A 13,448-nucleotide genomic window follows, 5' to 3' on the forward strand; every position below is an offset into this window, starting at 1 on the left:
CTACTCATAAACATCTTGGCCCATGGGGTTCTGTCACCCCACTCTCAAAAAAACAAAAAACAACAAAACCCTAGCTTCATACAAAACGCTAATGCTGTCATCTCTTGTCCTCAGGACACTCTACCATCTTGCCACTTATGAGTTTGTCTGTGAGGCCCCAGGTTCTCTCTTTCATGTGCCCACCCCACCTGCTTAGTCCTAACACAGGCCTTCCTGCTCTGTTGGAAGCCCAAGCCTTTTGCCCAGGGCCTTTGCTCTCTTCCTGCCTATCTCTCTCCACCCCCTTGCAGATCCTGCTCACATATAGGTGGCCAAGTTCAAGATTTGCATCCTCAGAGAGACCTAGTGGTTCTACCTAAGGAAAGCTTTATTTTCTTTGTAGCATGTATCGCTAAGTGTATTCTGATGATTGCTTGTCTGTTTATTACTACTGCCTGTCTCTCCCTCTAGCATGTGCGTCCCCAGAGGACAGGGACTTGTCTTGTTTTAGGGAGGAGGTGTCTGGGGCTTGCTAACACAGAAAACTGTATATGTTAATTACCTAATAAGTGCAGTGGAATGGTTAGACGGCCCCTCCAGTCTGCTATCCCATTGATCCTTCTCTGTTCCTCCAGCCAACTCACCTCTTCCTCTGTCCCTGCCCAGCTTTCCTCTCAGCCCCCATCTCCTGTGAGGTCCCCTCCTCTGCTGGTGCTTCATGCTCTGAGCTTCTAGGTTCAGGGCCTGGTATATAGAAAGAACTTTTTGGAGGGGCCTCTGTGGCTTCGAAGATTGCAGGCCTAGTGTACGGAGGCTGTGACTTGCCCTCCTGTCCTTGTGTCACAGCCGGAGGATTTTTTTTTTTTTTTTCTGATCCAAGTCTGTCTGGTCCTTGGCTGGCCCTGATATAAGTGTGGCTCCAGCCTTGCTGCTGTGGTAGCTGAGGCTCACCCAGTGGGGAGTCTTGCTCTAAGATACCACCCCCCCCAAAAAAACCAGAATGGAAACTCTTTGAGCTCCAAATCTAGGACTGTACTCAGAGTAGGGGTTCTGTGTCCTCTGGGACGCTGGATCCAGAATGTGTGGCATCCTACCAGTCACAAGTGGTCCCTTTTCAGGGTCTGCGCTTTGGCACAAAGATGTCAGTCACTAACTGACCTGTGGATAAGCTCCTCAAGGGATCCGGCCTAAACCTCCTTCTGCAGAGAGCACAGTGGGTCAGCAGGTTTTGGGAAGCAGCTCTCACACCCCTTCCAGCTAACACAGTGCTCTAGAGAAAGGAAGAACTTATGTGCCAAGGTCATTCAGCAATTTCACAGCCTCTTACTCTTGGCTTGAAAACCAGCCCTGGCCTCTTCTATCCTAAGATCGTTATCAGGAATTTTCCGTAGCTGCCAGGGCACAGTGTGTTGGAGTGGTGTGGGAATGCTGGGTGGCTGTGATTTTTGCCAGGTAGCTGGCAGTTTAAAACTCAGAAGATAAGATCTACCCCGAGGGGCATGGACCTGTTCGGGGGTGGTGTGGGGGAGGCTTCATAAATCTCACCATCCCTGCCAAGAAGGGAGAAAGCTGACTGGGAGGGGTCCTTGGCCCGAGTCCTTACTTCAAGCCTTCAGCCCTGCTGGAAGCTGTCAGGGTCCCTCTCAGTGGACCCTGCCACAGAGGGTGGTAGTGTCCACCTCTGCTCACAGCCTAATATTCAATAGAGGCAAGATCTGTGCCATGGGACCCCCCAAGGACCCCTTGCATGCCCATCTTGAGGTAATCCTGCCAGACAAGGATTGCCCACCTGGCGTAGCTGTCCTTGATTCTAGTCTCCTCCATTTTTTCCCTGTACAACCAACAAACGTTTATTGAGCACCTGTCTGAAACCCCAGTTGGTTGAGATATTCACCGAACAATCAATTGTGCAAGGCCCCTGCCTTTGTGGCTTCCTTTCCAAGAAACTGAAGGGAACACTTGCCCACTCCATGAAAAGGAGCACTGAGGTCTGAGAATTCTCCATGTTCATGGGGCGACTCCTGGACAGTCTCTGATCTCAGCACTGTCTTCCTAGTGGATACATCTGCCCTGGTCCCTCTGGCCCATAGTAGCAGGGGCCAGCTGGGCCTCTTGAAAAGCACCCACCAGCATGCAACTTTTTGCTGGAGTACCAGGGTCTGGATGCCTTGGGGCGTGTCCTCTAGGGGATATGGGTAGGCTCTGAGACATAGAGCCATAGGAGGGAGCAGGGTGCTTTCCTCCAGCTTTCTCTGGAAGATACTGGAGCCTGAGCCTAAGCCTAAGCAGAGTCCCAGTACATGAGTGGACAGAAGCCTTCTGGCCTTTACCCATCCCAGGCCTCCTCCAGGAAGCCTTCTGTGGCTGTCCATAATTTGACCTCAGTGGCCCACTCCTGCAGCTGTCTGCTCCAGGTCTGGTCTGTTTCTAGGTGTAGCTTCCATGAGCCCTTGCCCCACCATGACTTCTCCCCATCCCTAGCTCCCACTGCCACAGGATGGGGTGCTGATAAAGGTCTGTTGGCCAGTGACAAGAGTTTGCAGATCTTTTTTAAAAAATATTTATTTATTGTTTTAGATTTATTTATTTTATATATGTGAGTACACTGTAGCTTTCTTCAGACACACCAGAGAGGGCATCAGATCCTGTTACAGATGGTTGTGAGCCACCATGTGTTTGCTGGGAATTGAACTCAGGACTTCTGGAAGAGCAGTCAGTGCTCTTAACCATTGAGCCATCGCTCTAGCTCCTCAGATGTTATTTTTAATTTCACAAACTTTATTTTAAAAGTCTGTGCCTGATGTGGTGGTACACTTCAATCCCAGTACTTGGGAGACAGAGAAAGGAGGATCTCTGAATTCAAGGCCAGCCTGGTCTACAAAGTGAGTTAAAGGACATCCAGTACTACTATACAGAGAAACCCTATCTCGAAAAACAAAACAAACAAAAAATACCTTGCAAATAAGTAAAAAGAACCACACCTAATTTACCCATACCCAAGATCGATACAACTTAATGAACTTCTGAACAGTTAGAATTGGGATAGAATCAGAAGCCGTGGAGCTTCACATTAAAATTTACACCTTTAGTATCAAATATTTTTTTTGTAATTGTTCACCATCCAAACAAAAAGAAAACCCTGTGACAGAGTTAGAAGTAGAAAAACAATTGTCCCCTTTCTGTTTCCTTACCTGTGTTCAGTCCTTCCTTATTCCTTTATATTCAGCCTTTATTATGCTCTTTCTTCGTGTTATACTGTACCCACAGGTACTTTTGTTTTTATACATACATATATTTTTTGGCTAGATTCCACATGAGGGAGAATAGTGGTTTATTTCAGACTGTATGATCGCACCTAATATTCATTCTGAGACCATCCATTTTCCTGAAAACATTGGTCAAGTCATGTGCATGTATATATAATTTATACATATATGTAGTGTTTATTATCCTTTGTCTATTGATGGACAAGGTCAAAACCAAACCTTTGTTAGAGTCAATAAAGCAGCAAGAAACATGTACAGTCTTCTTGTATTCTTGTAAGGGGCTGGGCCACCTCACTGGGATGCAAACAGCAAATTCAGGCATGTATCTGAGAAGGCAGAGGGAACAGGCTTTAGGGTAGGCCCTAAGCCTCAGATGATTCAGAGAAATTTCCAGAGACAGGGCAGGATGCCAGGCTTTTAGCCTCATAGCCATCGGTTACTGAACACCCAGCCTCTCGGGGAAAGATGATTATGGGTGGGGACGTTCATGTAAGAGCTCACTCTGGGAACCCTCACAGCCACAAGTCCTTTGCTATCTTAGGACACACCAACCATTCACTAATCCATGCGTCAAGACCCAGGGTCTCTTTCATACCCCAGGGCATTGTCCCTACAATGGCTTAGGAGCCTTTGGTGACCTCCTACTTCATGGGAACCATGGCTCCAGGGAGGAAAGCTCTGGGCTCTAAACTACAGCCCCGTAGGCCAGCTTATGAATGTGTAGGTCAGGTATGGCACTGTGCCCGATTGCCTTAGAGGCCAATGGCCAGCACCAAGCCCTCAAGGTTTGTCAGCCAAGAGGTGACAAACCAGGTCTGTCTTGAGGTCACTAATCATAATGGTTTATGTGTATTGAAATGTATCGGGAAAGATACTGAGACTATGAGGGACAGAGATTGGAAGATAGACTTCCTTTTTTATACACATGTCCTAAAATAATATCCATTCAAACTAGTAAATAAAAGGAAAGAAATGCAGGGTGCCCCAACATGAGGACTGTTAACCTGCAGTGTAGCTAGGCACTTGCAGCAGGTCTTCTCCAGGTCCTTTCATGTCTGCTGCAGAACCTCTACTACCCTAGGTTTAGAAGGGCTACTGTAGGACTCAGGGATGTGGCTCTGAGCTCTAGCCCAGCCCTCCTGCTCCAAAGTGGCCCCTGTGTCAATGATCAGATTAATGGGGGCAGGACAACAGTTGCTAGGCTCCGCCTCCCACCCTGGCAGAGACCCTGCTCACTTGCCATGGGCTGTCTGGACCAAGCTCCCGCCTTCTCCCAGCTGCTGCCCAGCCTATAAAGCCATCCCCAGTGTCCTTGCCCACTCTGTCCCCTCCTTTGATACCCAGAGCCATAATGGCAGAGCTACCTGTGACAGAGATGCCTGCTGAGGCTCTGTGCAGTGGGCGCTTTACCATCAGCACACTGCTGGGGGCTGACGAGCCCCCACCAGCTGCCTGTGACAGCAGCCAGCCAAGCCACTTGACACACGGCAGCACCCTGTACATGCGCACCTTCGGTTACAACACTGTAGACGTGGTGCCTGCCTATGAACACTATGCTAACAGTGCTCTGCCCGGTGAGCCCCGGAAGGTGCGGCCCACTCTGGCTGACCTGCATTCGTTCCTCAAGGTAAGCAGCAGTTTAAAGACTGGCCACTCTCTGGCTGTGTGACTTTGGCACAATTGCCCATCATGTTCTGTCATATCTGTGTTGTGAAGATGACTGGACATCTTCTTCAAGGACCAAGATACCTAGAATAGTGGACAGAGGTGCCATGAAGCTCAGAGGCACACATAATACATATTGTCTAGGCACCAGCAGCCCAAAGATAGCATAGCCTGCTGCTTATACACATGCAGGTTGCACAAGAGGGGGGGGAGTTTGGTGGGTCCTCTCAAATTCAGCTTGCTGGCTTCACTGTCTGAGAGGCTGGAGGGTCCAATCCCTGTCACCTCACGGTTTCACCAACAGTTGGATAGTTCAAGATCTGGAACTTTCCTAACCTCTAACACTCTTCCGTGTTTCAAAGCTGCCCTCTGAAGGGACCAAACAAGTCTCCTTGTTTGAATAGGGATGCTAAGATGAAGTGCTAGGAAGAAGAGGAGGAAGGCCCCAGAGTGGGCTGCAGTCAGTAGGGTTAGTAAACCGAAGACTGCCATTTGGGATCCAGGCCCGGGGTTCAAGTCTATCTGTGCCAGAAACCTGGTGTGTGGCATGGGACATACTGCTTGACTTCTCATCCTGTCTCCCTTCTCAGACTGCAGGCTTGTCAGGTCTCAGCCCTCTGCCTTAGACAGGGAGGAGCCTCTCTGAGCAGAAGCACTGTGTGTGAATGCTCAGCTTGCTCTCTCTGGTGTTTCTCGAAGCTTTAAGCAGCATTGTGCTCGAGAAGCTGTCCAAGGGCTGCCTGTGTGGCAAAGTGGGACAGGCAGGACTGAATACAGACACCCAGCCCAAAACCCCATTTTCTGACTCCTACCGGTCTCTGGGTCCCCAGCAGGAAAGTAGTCACCTGCATGCCCTGGCCTTTGATGGACGGCCAGGTCACGAGCTGACTGATGGACTTGTGGAAGATGAGACAGGCACCAACAGCGAGAAGAGCCCCGGAGAACCTGTGCGCTTCGGCTGGGTCAAGGGGGTGATGGTGAGCGGCTGTAGACGGGCTTGATGCCTAGACAGAGTGGGGATAGAGCCCCACTCACCCTCAGCTTGGACTCTCAGGCCTTAATGAGCAGTTTAGACCTTGGGCTCAGTTTGGGCCTCAGTTTCCCCATCAGCAGTGACCTCCAATTGTGTTTGGTGTAGGCTTCCCAAACTTCTTCTGGGCTCTTGGCCAAGAACCAATCCTGGGAAGAGCTCTGCTTAGATAATCACTAGTGTTTTAGCCTTAGAAAAATTACTTAGCCAATCCCTGCCTCAGTTTCTTCACCTATAATATTGAGCATTAAAAATAGTTGTTAGGTGTGAAAATTCTTAGATCAATGACCTGAAGGGTTTTTTTTAAAGAAGAAATTCCCCATTGAGCCACCATAGGGCAGAAGTAACATACAAATCTACAATTCCTCTCTACTCCCATACCTGTCTACAGTCTCCTGGAAAAGAAGTGTTAGTTGTACTATGAAGCACAAGTAAGCCTTCAGGCAGTAAAAAATCAAGTACAGTTGACTTTAAAAGATAATATCAATATTGGGCTCCTCAAAGATGATGGGATGGGGTGCAAAAGAAAGCAGAACCAAAGCCTTCATCCCCCAAGGGCTTTATAGAGTTGGAACAAGCCCTGATCCATGTTGTCCAGAACCATGCACACCCTGATTTTTATCTCAGCAAATGAGAGCCCCAGAAATCTCATGAGTATGAAGGTCACATGTCCCTACCTGGCCCTAGTAGTTGGCAGGGCCAAAGACCATATCAGGCCCTTCCACTTGGAATGTCAGCCCTAATGTTGACCTCTGGCTTTGCCTTTAATATGGAAGCAACCTGAACTTTGATTTCTGCTCTAGGTAGGATGCTGGCTTCAGCTGGATTTTGATGATGCTTCCAGAATACTATACTCATGGCCAATAGTTGCCCAAGACAATGACTAGGGACCTGGCAGATATAGGGTCTTGGGCTTGGAGCAGGGTGAATGATGGGAAGGCTGAAGACCATCCCCAGGCCTCCACAGCAGAGTGGGAGGAGGTGGGATGGGAATTGTCCTCTCCTTTCACCCCCGAGCCAGGCAGCCTGATCCCATGGGAGGGGGAGCACAAAAAGCATCAGGTGTCCCCTGACCTGGGAACAAGCACATGAGGGTTTGGCCTTGAGCATCTGGCCCTCAGGAAGCCTCTAACTCCACTTTCCTGCCAGATCCGATGCATGCTCAACATATGGGGTGTGATCCTTTATCTGCGGCTTCCCTGGATTACGGCGCAGGCGGGCATTGGTGAGTACCACCTCAAGGAGGAGAGAAAGCATATGAGCTTGAGTTCTGCTCCACACCCCTTGGGCTGGAGATACTCCAGCTAGACCTGCTCCTCCCCAGCACACCCTCTGATGGCAGCAGCCACGGGTGAGGGTGGAGCAGAAGAGACCATCGGATGCAGTCAGTAGTGTCAGGGTACCTCACTGAGACAACTTCTATCGCAGACTATTTGTGCTTGGAACTGGGCCTCTAGGAGACCAAGGTTCAGATTCTGGGTTACCTTGAGTTCCTAACCTCCTCCGAGCCTTGGTTTCCTTGTGGGTAAAATGGGTCTGATAACAGTACCCGCCTACAGGCTGCTGTGCACTCTACAAGGTGCCGGAAAACAACATAGGCTTTGGTGTCTAGAGGTGCTCAGTACATGGTACCTATTGCTTTCTTTTTATTGTCAAAGGGGGTGCCATCCTTGCCATGCCTGGAAACTATTCACACATTGGCACATGGACTTCCTATTAGTCAGCTCACCAAAGAAGGTAGACAGACCAACCTTAACTGAGTCTGGCAAGGTGTGTGTGTGTGTGTGTGTGTGTGTGTGTGTGTGTGTGTGTGTGTGTTCAAATGTGCTCATGTGCATCTTTGTATTTGAACGTGCAGAGGCCAGAGTATCTACAGCAGGGTTCATCTGCCGACTTTGAGATGGGTCTTTTATTGGCCCAGATCTCACTAAGCCAGCAAGCCCCAGGGATCTTCCGATCTCTACCTCCCCAATACAGGCACCACCATGCCTTGACTTTTGGGTGAGCTGTGGAGATCAAACTCAGATCCTTGTGCTTGCAAGCCAAGCACTTACTGAGCACCTCACTACCTCCCAGGTACCCTGGCTTTTTGTTTTCATTTTGAGACAGACTCCTGTATATTCCAGGCCTCAAACTCACTATGCTATGACCAAGGGTGACCTTAGAGTTCTAGCTACCAAGATTTCTAGCAATGAGGATTGAAGGTATGAGCCACCGTGCCTGGATTATGTGGTAGTAGGGTTCAACCCCAGGCCTCGTGCTAGGCAGCTGAGCTCCACCCCTAGTCCTTATTTTTAGTGGGTTTTAAATTGGGGTGGTGCTGGTTGTGAGGATTGCTGTTGTTTGAAGCAGGGTTGCTGTCTCTCTGTGTGAACTTGGTTGTTTTTGAACTTGCTATGTAGATCAGGCTGGCCTTGAACTCACAGAGATCTACCTGCCTCTGCCTTGTGAATGCTGGGATTAAAGACATGTGACGTCATGCCTAGCTCCTTCTTTCTGCTTTGACCCAGGGCCTCTTTCTCTATTGCCTAGGCTGACCTTGAACTCTCTATCTCCCAGATGCTGGGGTGACAGGCCTGCACCTCGGCCTCTGGCTGAGACCCACTGTTCTTCAGGTGACAAACAGGCTCAGAGAGAGGGACTCGGGTCACATGTGGATTCAGGGAGCTGAGTCAGGTTTCTCTACGGGTTCTCACCTGAGAAGTGTGTTGACTGAGTTTTGGGGTGCCCCCATTCACCCCCACACAGTGCTGACTTGGCTCATCATTCTGCTGTCTGTCATGGTGACATCCATCACCGGCCTCTCCATCTCAGCCATTTCCACCAATGGCAAGGTCAAGTCAGGTGAGTTCTGGAGCGTCTTTACCTGGACTCCATAGTTCCCGAGGTACCATCTCAGCCCTGGCGTACCCCATCATACCCACCTTGCTTCAGATGGGGACTTGTGAGGACTCTCTACCTCTCAGGGTGGTCTTGGTTGTCACCCTTGGCCCTGCCCTCCTGCAGTACACTGTTTCTTCTCTGCCCCTGCTCTGCCTGCTAGGTGGGACCTATTTCCTAATTTCCCGGAGTCTGGGACCTGAGCTGGGGGGCTCCATTGGCCTCATCTTCGCGTTTGCCAATGCTGTGGGTGTGGCCATGCACACTGTGGGCTTTGCGGAGACTGTACGGGACCTACTTCAGGTAAGGGGCCGGGTATGGGGCAGAGGGAGCTGGACAACATCTCCACATTGCTCCTCATACTGGACCAGGCCTTCCTTTTCCTACCATTGACCAAAGCTATGTCTGGTCACTGCGAGTGACAATAAAAGTCTCCTTAAGTATAGACCATCCTTACAAGGCCCCCTTAGGGTACATGCTGCCTTTGGGCCATGTTGTCCGTACCCACCCAGTAGCTCTTTGGGGGAGGGGTGAAGTATCCTCTCAGGGTATGCCCTAAGTGAAGTGGGGGTGGGCGTCTGGAAGAATAGAGGTGAGGACTGGACACACATCTGATCTTCTCCCCCCAGGAATATGGCACACCCATTGTAGACCCCACCAATGACATCCGCATCATCGGTGTGGTCACAGTCACTGTGCTGCTGGCCATCTCACTGGCCGGGATGGAGTGGGAGTCCAAGGTAAGGTGGATGTGCTGGGAGTGAGAGGGTGGGCCTGGTTTCACCTCTTCTAAGCGTATCAACTAGGATTGAAGAGCAGCTGCTAGGACAAAAAGGACCCTAAGACAGACTTTGTTCTGTCTCCTGTCACTCTCCCAAGAATGTGGTGTAGGGCTAGCACAGTGGTTTCCATGGAGCAGGGGAGAGGCATGCAGGTTCCTTCCATCCTAGGACCTTTCCACCCCTACGTGTGGCCCTTACTGACCTGGTTCACAATGGCTGCCATCATCAAATCCGTGGTCCAGACATAGGGGCAGGGAGGAGTGAAAGAAAAGAAGGGAATTCTCCATCCATACTCTTAGGTTAGGCCAGAGGTTGTGCATATCGCTTCTGCTTATACCCCGTTGGCCAGAACCTGCTCTTGTAGCCGCACAGCGAAGGGAGGCATGAAAATGTGCTCTTTGGTCCTGCTAAATCCTGTGTCCAGCCAAACGTCAGAGGTTTCACATCACGGAACAAAAGAATTGCTGGGCTATAGCCAGCAGGCTGGACCCGTGGGAGGAACCTGGCCTGCGTGCCTCGATTTCCATGCTGTTCTCTGGCCTTGTGGCTCTTCAGTCTTCAGGTGGTCTGTGTTTCACTAGCCTGGAAGTATCTGCTGCCGGAAATTACTACTCCTGACCACCCTGCTAGAGTCGCCCTGACCTGACCCCATTGTAGCTCCTGTTTCTAGTCTCAGGCCAACTTCACGGTCACATCCCTGGCTCCTTGCTGTCTGATTGAGGAGAGGGGACAGTCGTGTGGTTAATGGAGTGAGGGACCACACAGGCTCCTGAAGGGCTGGAGTTGGACATCTGACCTCCAGTGTCCTTTATTCCAGGCCCAGGTGCTATTCTTTCTTGTCATCATGGTCTCCTTTGCCAACTATCTGGTGGGCACACTGATCCCAGCATCTGAGGACAAGGCTTCCAAAGGCTTCTACAGCTACCATGGTACGTGAGGTCAGGAGCCCTGGCAGTGGCTCTGTGGATGGGGACAGTTGGTCTGTGTGTTTGACTCTTTAAATAGGCACAAGAGGCCGGTATCTCCGCCCATGGCCGCAGGCTTCCAGGTATCCCACTACTGTTTGACTGAACCATTAGATGGCCAAGCCCTGTGGGTAGCTCTGACTTAGGCATTGGTTTTTCAGGGGACATTTTTGTTCAGAACCTGGTACCCGACTGGAGAGGCATCGATGGCAGCTTCTTTGGCATGTTCTCCATCTTCTTCCCTTCGGCCACGGGCATTCTGGCAGGGGCCAACATCTCCGGAGACCTCAAGGTAAGCAGAGCCTGTCCTAGCTGTCTGGTACCACAGAGGACCCGCATCCCAGAACCCAAGTCTCATTCCCAGGACCCCCCAGCTCTGCCTGAAGACTGACTTATTTGCTGATGACAGGCCTTGGCCTAAAAGACCCAATACACCCTGTTCCATTCTTGTTACTTTGCAAAGTTCTGCGTCTCTTTCAAATCCCTCCTGCCATGTCTCTGCCTGGCCTTCCATCTGCCATGGTGTGTTCCCGGCATAAGATGTCAGCCCAATGTCTCTGGCTCTATTTCCAGCTTAGGGTCAGACAGGAGAGAGGTGCTTGGTGTGTTTGTTGAATGAATGGTGGTGAATGGAGTCAAAGCAGCATTGCAAAGTGCTGAGTACTGGGAGTGAGAACAGAAGGAACAGCAGGTCTGCTGGGTGGGAGTGGGCCTAGAGCCTTTGTAGGGCGAGACAATAGGAGGGCCTTTGCTAGCAGAAGCCAAAGAGACGGGGGTACGCCAGACAGTGGGCCAAAAATGGTAGTGTGTTGAATTATGACCTTAGTCTCCCTCCCCCTTGAAGGCGTTCCTCAGTTGTGCTTCTCACAGAATTAAGAATTGGGCGCGGTGGGCACAGTGCAGTGGGTGTGGTGGGTGGGGTAGGCATTCCTGTGGGATTGTGTTCAGCAACAGAGCCCTCACTGTGGGACTCTGGGCAATCTCCGTAAGCCTCAGTTTCCCCAGCCATGAAGTGAGGCTAACGGAGCAGGTGTAGGCTCAGAGGGCTGATGCTTGTTGAGCACTTCAAGCAGAGACTGGGGGCAGGGAGCTGGTTGTCATCTCTGCCCTCTTGCCATCATACAGACGGTTAAGCCAAGCACAGAGAGCGTCAGAGGCTGTGCAACGGTGAGGAGCCACACACTGTAAGCTTGGGGACTAGAAAGGTCTCACTTAATGCTATTTGTGGTTCGGAAAATGATTAGTGTGTGTATGTGGTGCACATGTATGAGTGTAGATGTACACATGCATGTGTACAGAGGATAACTTCCAAGAATTTGTTTCCCCTTTCCATCATGGGATCTGGGGATCAAACTCGGTTATTAGGGTCTCTACAAGCATTTTACCCACTGAGTGTATCACTGACCCCATTTTATAGTCTTTCACATATTTTGTGTGTATAGGATGTGTGTGTGCTCGTATGTGTAACCTTTAGAAGGTATATACAAGGTCTATGCAATAGAATTCAGGGGATAACCTTGGGTACTGGTCTTTACCTTCCCACCTTGTCTGTGACAGGGCTTATTTACTGTCTACTCTGGCACACACTGGGCTAGCTGACTCATGAGCTGGAGATTCTTCTGTCCCTGACTCCCATCTGACCTTGGGAGCCCCAGGAATACAGATGCCAGCTTCTGCGCTGAGCTCTCTGTGGGTTCTGGAGATCTGAGCCCAGGTGCTCATGCCTATGTGACATTGTGCTGGCCAGGGATGACATGGTCCCCATCCATACCTCCCATGTAGGAGCACTTTTATGCCAGGAGAGGAAACAGAGTCTCAAAGATGCTGAAGGGACTTCTAAAGCACACAGATAGGAAGAGATGGGCTAGAAATGCAAGTCAGCCTCCAGATCTCAGGGGTGCAAGCAGAGGCTGAGGGCTAGGTGTTCTTCCTGTGGCTACATAGTCCTCACAAATCACAGGCCTTAAAATACACATCTCTCAGCTCAGGAGGCCGGAAACCTCAGTGAATGTGTTGACAACTCACCTATGCCACTCTAGCAGTCTGAGGCCAGTCCTTTCTAGCTTTGTCCTATCAGTGTAGGATCCTGGCAGTGCTGCCCTGTCACTCTAATGAAGGGTGACATCTCTATGTACCTTCTTCTTCTAATATGACAGCAGTCATCCCTTGAGGCTCACTCTAATCCAGCATGCAGCATGACCAGCTATGCTTGGGTCTGGGAATCCTGACTAGGGTTAGCGAGGGAACAAAGGAAGGGACGGGCACATGTACAGGAACTCTGGAGTCTGGTGGAGGATCTGTAGTCCAATAGAGTATACCTCTTACCACCAGCAAGTAAGCAACCTCAGGCTGTAAACATCCCAGAGGAGGAAGAAGCTTCAGATGCTACCGATCTTTGTACACATGAGTCACTCAGACTCCCAAGTAAAGCTTTGTCATCCCTTTAGGACTTCACCAGGGTAAGGCTTTGTCACCCCCTTGGGGCTAAGGCCTCGGTGTCCTTGAGACAGTCACTCAAGATTTCTGTCACTCAGGGAGTCCCTGCTCCCTTTGAGAATGACCTCATCTCTACTTACACCTCCAAGGACCTCGTTTCAAATAAGGGTGCATTCTGAGGTTCTGGGTGGATGTGTGTTGATGACAGAGAATGCTCATCACAGTAGATATTGGGTTAAGACCACTGCTGAGGCCTGAGAAGTCTTCTGGTGTGAGAAACCTCAACAGCTCCATGCTCAGTGGCCATGACCTTTTGGAACTGGGGCCAGGACCTCACTGCACACAACTCAGGTCATTGGGCATTGTTAGTAAGCCTAGGGCCATAGGATCCCCTAACAGAGACCCCAGAAGATTCAAGTCACCCTGGGTTTCAGCCTCCTTCCAC

At 50.4% G+C, this 13,448-nt stretch overlaps 1 protein-coding gene across 2 annotated transcripts in view; it reads left to right on the forward strand.

Moving 5' to 3' along the window:
• Positions 1-4,596: 4,596 nt before the first annotated feature.
• SLC12A3 (solute carrier family 12 member 3) overlaps positions 4,597-13,448 on the forward strand; it is a gene marked incomplete at both ends in the record, with an annotated part of 34,444 nt that continues 25,592 nt past the window's right edge. The window contains 8 exons of one of the 2 annotated variants that reach the window (XM_080936783.1): positions 4,597-4,872; positions 5,741-5,887; positions 7,090-7,165; positions 8,689-8,784; positions 8,984-9,123; positions 9,450-9,560; positions 10,420-10,531; positions 10,729-10,859. In XM_080936783.1, the coding sequence (XP_080792909.1) occupies positions 4,597-4,872; positions 5,741-5,887; positions 7,090-7,165; positions 8,689-8,784; positions 8,984-9,123; positions 9,450-9,560; positions 10,420-10,531; positions 10,729-10,859 (1,089 nt within the window). The remainder of the gene's footprint in view (positions 4,873-5,740; positions 5,888-7,089; positions 7,166-8,688; positions 8,785-8,983; positions 9,124-9,449; positions 9,561-10,419; positions 10,532-10,728; positions 10,860-13,448) is intronic. The other variant, XM_080936784.1, reaches the window with a different exon arrangement.

Source organism: Micromys minutus (genome assembly GCF_963924665.1).
Source record: "Micromys minutus genome assembly, chromosome: 24".
Classification (NCBI taxonomy): Eukaryota; Metazoa; Chordata; class Mammalia; order Rodentia; family Muridae; genus Micromys; species Micromys minutus.